This window comes from Pteropus alecto, unplaced genomic scaffold (genome assembly GCF_000325575.1).
Source record: "Pteropus alecto unplaced genomic scaffold, ASM32557v1 scaffold38, whole genome shotgun sequence".
In the NCBI taxonomy this organism is placed as follows: domain Eukaryota; kingdom Metazoa; phylum Chordata; class Mammalia; order Chiroptera; family Pteropodidae; genus Pteropus; species Pteropus alecto.
Genome location: NW_006442512.1, coordinates 6,066,494 through 6,075,127, shown reverse-complemented (window position 1 = coordinate 6,075,127; position 8,634 = coordinate 6,066,494). Strand labels below are relative to the sequence as shown.

At 35.8% G+C, this 8,634-nt stretch overlaps 1 protein-coding gene across 1 annotated transcript in view; it reads right to left on the bottom strand.

The window, feature by feature from the left end:
• Window positions 1–8,634, bottom strand: part of NEMF (nuclear export mediator factor) — a 49,269-nt gene that overhangs the window by 24,908 nt on the left and 15,727 nt on the right. The window contains exons 12-16 of the mRNA XM_006922679.3: window positions 8,162–8,239; window positions 7,866–8,074; window positions 7,428–7,619; window positions 6,972–7,035; window positions 5,210–5,298 (exon numbers count right to left, since the gene is read on the bottom strand). Of these exons, the coding sequence (XP_006922741.1) occupies window positions 5,210–5,298; window positions 6,972–7,035; window positions 7,428–7,619; window positions 7,866–8,074; window positions 8,162–8,239 (632 nt within the window). The remainder of the gene's footprint in view (window positions 1–5,209; window positions 5,299–6,971; window positions 7,036–7,427; window positions 7,620–7,865; window positions 8,075–8,161; window positions 8,240–8,634) is intronic.

Sequence of the window (8,634 nt, the reverse complement as noted above, 5' to 3'; positions counted from 1 at the left end):
TGTACATATATACAATGGAATATTACTCAGCCATAAGAAGAGATGAAATACTGCCATTTGCGACAACATGGATGGACTTTTAGATAATTATGCTAAGCGAAATAAGCCAGACAGAAAAAGTTGAAAATCACATATCTTTATGTGGGATATAAACCTAAAAGCAACAAATGAGCAGAACAAACAAACAGAGACTCATGGATATAGAATATAGACTAATGGTTACCAGAAGACTATAGACTAGTGGTTACTAGTGGGGCGGGGAAGGAGCGGGGAGGTAGATGGAGTAAAGGGGGTCAAATATAGGGTTTAGGGGGAGGGTGAAGTTGGTAAAGGGGATCAAATATATGGTAGCTGAAGGAAACTGGACGTTGAGTGGTACACTCACTATATACAGATGTCAAATGATAATGTACACCTGAAAATTATATAATTGTATTAACCAATGTTACCCTGATAAACTTAAATTAAAAAAAAAAAAAATCACTGGACATTAGCAAAGTCTCTAACATGAAAACTGGAGACAAAACCAAAAAAGCTAGGAAAAGACAGACATGCCGGAAAGGGATACTAAATAAAATTTAATATACCCAAACTATTCTTAGCATAAAAAAACTAGAGCAAGAACATTCAATAAATCAAAAACAGCTAAAAATTAAAAACATAAAAACATAATACAAAAATTAAGAAATTCAGTGGAGAGACTGAAAGATAAAGTTGAGGAAACCCTTCAGAATATGAAACAAAAAGATAAAAGGTTGAAAAAACAGAAAATGCAAGAAAACTGTAGGACTGTCCAGGGGCTCCATATTTAAAAAATAAGACTTTCAGGGAGAAAGCAAAAAAAGAAAGAGAAAGAAAACAAACAAAAAACAGAGGGCAGACAGTTTTCAAAGAAATGTTTTAAGAAAATTTCTCAGTACTGAAAGTTTACAAATTAAAAAGCCCCCAAAGTATCCAAAGTATCCAGCATAATGGATAAAAACATCCTTACTGACCTACATCATTGCTAAATTCTGGAAAACTTACAAGGGGAAATAAAGATCCATAAGCGCACAAAGGCAAAAACAAGTTTCTTGTATATCAACTATCAAAATGACATCAGACTTCTCAAGATCAAATCTGGAAGCTGATAAAATGGACAATACCTTTAAAAATCTGAGGAAAACATATTTTCAAACTAGAATTCTATACCCAGCCAAACTATTAATTAAAAGAGTAAACTCATGTTTTTAGAGTTTAGATACCTCAAAAACTTTACCTACTTCACATTAAACTTCTAGTGAACATAACTCCAACAAAGACAAAGGAAGTATGAGAGCCAGAAAAGAGAATCTAACATAGAGAGAAAGAAAGAGAAAGCAGAGATCTTACAATGCTTAGAGTAACCAATCTAGAATAAAGGTCAAAAAGCTCCAGGAGAAACTTCTGCAAGAAGATGATACTAATAGAATTCCAATGTGTTTGAGCACACTTGAAAGAGTGGAAGTGAATTAATCATAAAAACAAAAAGAAAAAGAAAGCAAATGAAATAAGACAATTTCGGAGAAGACAAAAAGCTGACCAGGGAAGAAAAACAATAATACATGACTCAGCTGTGACTACAATTTAAATATTCATAATAATGTTAATGATAAATGTCATTTATCATTATTATAACTATACTGGAAGGCTGGCTAGTGTGTGTGTATGTAATGGAGCACAAGTGAAAAGAATAAAATATTCATCTTCCATAGTGGGATGCCATTAATAAAATGTAAAAAAGGAAAATTAAGAAACAGTAATACAAATATATTAGAGAAAAGGAGGTATATACCAAAAGAATCGGCTAAGAGCTAAAAGTATAAAAGCAGTCTCTTTGGAAGAGGAGGCAATAAAAGTAGCGGTAAAAAATTGCAGGACTATGATTTTTGTAACAAGTTTTGTAGAACTGCTTGATTTTTCCAAACAATATGCACGTGTAATTTTGATAAAAACAAAAACTATATTATAAAAAGGTAGAACACTGATTTCCGGTAAAAATACAGGAATAGGTAAATGCTGTGTTTGTTTCCTCTCATGACCACATCAAAATTACAACTATACTACAGAACAACCATTGAGAATTGCATTAAGTCTAGCTGAACAAAAGTTCTAAAGTCAACTAAGGATATACAGAAAAAACACATCAAGACGAGTAGGAGGGGTGGAAATGCAGAAAGGGCTGGTCCCACACCCATGTATGGAAGATAATATCAGTAGAGATAACTTGGCTGTGGAGGTCCCCCCTGAGGAGTGAGGGGTCCCTGCACCCCCTCCACACCCCCAGCCCAGGGTTCCAGTGCCAGGAAGAGAAGTTTCCACAATTTCTGGCCGTGAAAACCCATGGAGATTGTGGCTGAGTGAGACAGAGGGCAGCTGGAGTCCCAGGCATTCCTCTTAAAAGGCCCACATACAGACTTACCTGTTGATGGACTCAGGATTCACTCTGAGCTCCAACATTGGGCAGCAGCACAAAGGGCACTGGGAACATATGGAGAAGAACTAAATTGTCTGGCTTCAGGGCGAGGGTGGAGAGGCAGCTTTCTCTGAGACAGAAATGCTGGCAGAATCCAGTTTCTTTGTTGGAATCCAGTTTACTCCTCGCTACCAGCGTGCAGACACAGGCAGCTGCCCTATCTGAGTCTCCATCAACCTGGCTAACACAGTACCCCCGTCCTGGTGATTCCTAGGACCCTACCGAACAACTTGTAGACCCAACTAAGCCACTTTGGGTGGCTTTTCCATAAAAATGGGCTGTAATGGCTCATGCTTCAGACTTTCCTAAAACCTCTCAAAGGTTTACAAAACCTAAACAAGCAGCATCTGGCCTCAGCATGCCCCGTACCGCCTGCTGAGCAGCCCTAAGCCTGGAACTAATAGTAACTGGCCTCAGTTCGCTGTTTGGCCCTTCAAGTCAACTCCAAGTCCAACGTGGGTGGGAGCTATTTGTGGGCCTGCAGCAGGGCCCCATCCAGGAGGTGCCCGGCAGCCCACTTCAGACTGAGCCAGAGTACCACCTGGCCACCTCTGAGGATGATACACCCAAAGGGCAGACTGGGGAGACACCAGAAATCTCCTAAAGCAAATCCTGCTTCATAGGGTCAGCCCCTGCACAACAGTTCCCCCACTGTAGTCATGGCCAGTCCTCACAACCAATCAGCCAGAGGGTCAACCCTACCCACTGATGTGCCCAAGGAAATCAAGGCTCAACTACAACAGGAAGGCACACACAATTCACGCAAAGGACATTCATGGAGCACCCAGGTCAGGTGACCAGGGAGACTGTGCCACTGGGCTCCATAAACACCTACTGTATAAGGCCTCTCTACTAAGACTGGGAGAAATAACAGCTCTACCTAATACATAGAAACAATCACAGAGAGGCAGCCAAAATGGGAAGACAGAGAAACATGTCTCAAATGAAAGAATAGAACAAAGCTTCAGAAAAAGAGCTAAACAAAATGGAGACAAGCAATCTACCAGATGCGGAGTTCAAAACACCAGTTATAAGGATGCTCAATGATCTCAGTGAGAACTTCAACAGAGATAGAAAAGAAAGAATACAGTAGAGGAAATCAACACTAGATTAGATGAAGCAGAGAATTCAATCAGTGATTTAGAAGATAAGGTAGCAGGAAAACACCTAAGCATAACATCAAATAGGAAAAAAGAATCTAAAAAAATGAGGATAGTTTAAGAGGCCTCTGGGACAATACCAAGCCTACCAACATTCGCATCATAAAGGTACCAGAAGAAGAAGAGAGAGAATAAGGGATTGAAAACCTATTTGAAGAAATGACAGAAAACTCCCCTAACCTGGTGAAGAAAATAAGACAATATAAGCCTAGAAGCATAGAGAGTCCTAAACAAGATGAATCCAAAGAGGCCCACACCAAGACACAGCATAATTAAAATGGCAAAGTTTAAAGACAAAGAGAGAATCTTGAAAGCAACAAGAGAAAAGTAATTAGTTACTTATAAGGGAGCTTACATAAGACTGTCGGCTGATTTCTCAATAGAAATTTTGCAAGCCAGAAGGGACTGGCACAAAATATTCTCAGTGATGAAAAACAAGGACTTACAACCAAAATTATTCTACCCAGCAAAGCTATCATTCAGAATCAAAAGAGCTTTCCAGACAAGAAAACGCTTAAGGAGTTCATCACCACCAAACCAGTATTACAACACATGTTAAAGGGACTTCTTTAAGAACAAAGATCAAAAATGTAAATAATAAAATGGCAATAACTACTTATCTATCATCTTTCAATGTAAATGGATTAAATGCTCCAATCAAAAGACATAGGTTGGCTGAATGGATAAGAAACGAGACCCTTACATATGCTGCCTAGACGTTCCCTTCAGATCAAAAGACATACACAGACTGAAAGTGAAAGGATGGGAAGAAGGTATTTCATGAAAATGCAAACAAACAAAGCTGGGGTCACAATATTTATACCAGACTAAACAGACTTTAAATCAAAGGCTATAAAAAGAAACAAAGGACATAGTTATACCACTTCTGGGTATTTATCCAAAGGAATACAAAACATTACTACGAAGGGACATGTGCATCCATATGTTCAATGCTGTATTATTTACAATGGCCAAGATGCGGAAGCAACCTGGGTGTACCATCAATAGATGAAAGAAGAAAGAAGAGGCAGCACATATGTACAATGGAATATTACTTGGCCATAAAAAAGAATGAAATCTTTCCATCTAAAAAAACATGGATGGACCTACAGGATATTGTGCTGAGTAGAGTAAGTCAGACAGAGGACAAATGCCATATGATTTCACGTACATGTGGAATATAAAGAACAAAATAAATAAACAAAACAAAAACAAACTCACAGATATAGAGAACATTTCGATGGTTGCCAGATAGAAGCAAGGTTGGGGGAATGGTTGAAAATAGGAAGGGAATAAGAAGTATAAATTGGTAGTTACAAAATAGTCATGGGGATATAAAGTATAGCATAAGGAATATAGTCAATAATATTGTAATAATTATGTCTAGTGTCTGATGGGAACTAGATTTATTGGGGTGATCACTTCGTAAGTTGTATAAATGTCTAATCACTATGTTTGTGCACTCGAAACACATAATTTTCTCAACTGTAGTTGAAAAATAAAAAAATTATTAAAAACAAATAAATACTTATAAATAAAAAGGTAGAACACTTACCAATATACTTTTCTTGCTTTTTGAATAGACGTAACCGTTTGGACTTCTTTTAAGGTTTGCTTTGTTTTCTTTTCTGCTGATTTGAATGCCTATTTATAAGAAAAGAGTTTTAAACAACTTGTTGAGAATATATTTAAATAACACCAAGTAAATGATAGGGTAAGAAATAATTTTTTAAATATCACAAAATGACATTATCTACATTCATACACACACTATATACACATGAAAGTAATGAAAAAATGATTTTTGCCTTTAATATTAAAATAATTTAAGTCAAAGATTTACTGTATACAAATACCTGCTCAAGCCTACAAATTATAAAAAGTATCATTCAGTTACCAGATACTAAATGCCTACAATATAACAGATTCTGGACTACATGCTGGGGATGCAACAGTGAACAAGACAGAAAAAGTTTCCACCCCACTGTAGTCTAGGAGAAGAGACAAATGTAAAACATAATTATTCAAATAAGCATATGATGTTTCTAAGGATGCTATAAAGTATAAGAAGGGAAGTATAAAGGAGAGTATAAAAAGGGAACCTAATTTATAATTGATTATGGTCAAAGAAGACATTTTTGACCATAATCAATTATTGGCACATAGGCCGAAGCCTGAAGGATTAATGGAATTATCAAGGCGAAGAATAAAAAGGAGAGCACCTATAACCAAAAAGAAAAGGCTGGCTTGACCAGCAAGTAGTGATCACAGGGTAAAAAGTCAAGAAATGAAGTTAGAGAGGTAGACAAAGGGCTAAGTCATGAGAGCCACTCATTTAACAGATATTAATGTGACTATGTTCTAGACAATATTCTAGGAGCTGGGACATAGCAATGAACAAAACAAGACGAACATCCTATTTTCATGCAATCTACATTCTAGAGGAAAGACTTATAAACATGTTGGGAGGGGTGTTTTTTAAGAAGAAAAACAAAGCAGATCAAAGAGGGAGTGATTGAGGGTACTACTATTTTTAGTAAATAGTCAAGAAAGGCCTCTGATGAAGTCTCATAAAAGTAGACATGTGAATGAAAGGAGGGATCAAATCATGGAAATTCTGAGGTAAGAGCATGCTTGGTATACAAAGAGCAGCAAGTACATGAGAAGGCAGCATGGACCACTACTGCAAGAACAGCTAATATCCTAATGTAGCTGGTAAGTGTGTGTAACAGGAGGAACACAGGTGATGAGATCAGAGAGGAGCAGATTACGTAGGATCTTCCAGACCAGAAGGGCTTTGGAATGTCTTGAGTAACATGGGAAGTACTAGAAGATTTCTAACATAGAGAAATGACTTCACTTTTGATTTAAATGGATCTCGATGGCTGTTGTGTAAAGAACAGACTATAGCAGGGAAAGGGTAGGAGAGAGATCCAGTAAGAGGCTACTATTATAGTGCATGAGAACACAGATGATGGAGACCTGGACTAATGAGAAGTGGCCAGATTCTGGTTCTACTTTAAAGGAAGAGCCAAAAGGATTTGCTGATGGACTGGATACGTTTTTGAAAGAAGAGTCCAAGATGACTCTAATAGTTTTAATCTAAGCAAAGTGAAAAATGGAGGTGCTATTTACTGAGATATTTAGGAAGACCAAGAAGGAGTTTAGGGGAAAAGATAAATACTGGAAATACGTTTAAAGCAAAATTAAGTTTGGAAGAGATTTCTGAAGTAGAAAACCTCATTTAAACAAAAGAAATAATTAACACTATTAAATTAGAAAAAAACAATTAAGTCACTCTAAGAAATACTATGTACCTTCTCAGCAGCTTCAACAGTCTTCTGTGTTTTCTTAGCAGCATATCTCTTGTGATCATAATATCTAGAAAAACATAATTCTCTTAAATTTTAAGTAAAATTTTTATTTTTTAGTTTTCTATTTATTTCTAATTTTATAGCCTCTCAAATCAGACAGAACAAATTATATGCAGTATACAATTTTGTTTTCTACATTGCATGGCAACAAAGTTGTAGAATGCACAAAACAAAATTTAAAAAAGAATTTGCTATTTGAAGTTTCCATTAAAATTACTAATTTGAGAAATAGTAATTTCTGTATTCTTTCTTACAATAAATATAATTTTAAAAAACACTAAAAAAATTATTTTCACCCCAAAGTATATATAGGCAAATAATAATTCATCTTATCCTAAATGCCCTGACTTATTGCAGATAATATTTTACCTAAAATTCATACTTAAGTTTAAGACTTACTTTTTGGCATTGGCATATGCTGATAAGCTGAGATCAACATCAACAAGTAATGGCCTATTTTTCTGAGGCTTCTGCAGCTGTTTATTCTTTTGCTTTTTCTTTTTTCCTTTTGGTGGTTCAGTTTCAATTTTCTCAACGTTGATATCACCATCAACATCATCATCTTCCTCCTCTGATAACAAGTATGGATTTCTATTAAAAATATTCAATAGTATTTCGCTAATGTCAATGACATCATTTTTTAATTTTCAATTTTTTCCTCAGTTAAATCATAAATGGTTTATAGTACTTAGTTGTATTATTTTACTGTAAATTAATTTTTTCTGTATTATTTTACTGTAAATTAATTTTTTCTGTATTGTTGAGGATAAACTTCCAAACAAGAAAAATGTTTAAATGAATACAGTAAACAATTAAATAGCAAAGAATCAAACTTACCTTAGTAGCATTGTAACATGATTTGTTTGTAGTTTTAATTCTTTGATTGCATTTGCAACAGGATCTCCTTGAGCTTGGGCTTCTTTCACAATTAACCCAATTTCTGTCCAATCTATCTGGTTGGCTAAAGCACTTCGAACAACCTGAATGGCTCTGTCAACTATTTGTAGGTTCATTTCTATGAGCTCTCCTTTAAGTTTATCTATTTCCTTCAGAAATAAACCAAAAACATTTACTATAATGTCAGTTAAAGTTACCATTTTTGAAAAAGCATCTGAAAAAACTAAACATACTACCTGAGCCTGTTGAAGAGCTTCTAATCTGTTTTCGTGATCCTTTCGGACATTATCTAATTTCTTCAAAGCCTGTTTTTCCTTTTGTTGACAAAACAGATTTTAAAAAATTAGATTTCTTCTACATCTGGCACGTTCCCTCTCTTACCTCCTGAAACTCACTATCCTGTTCCTCAACTTTTTGCCCCCTCAATGTTGTTACCTAGCTAGCTAAAGTTCTCCTGAGCACACTTCCCCAGGTCTATCCTACCCCGAAGTGTTTCATGCTCCAAAATTACCTCTCCTCTCCAACTACCTCCCATTCTCTATATAGGAAGGTATTTTGATTACAGGCTACCTTGTGTGAAACATATGCTACTAAAGTCCTTGCGTTATTTAAGCAGGCAGAATTTTCCTATGGCATAAAAGTAAAGTTTGAGGGAATGCATTCTTAGCATAAACTACAGAAATAGTTTCTATTTTATTGCTGCCTTTAA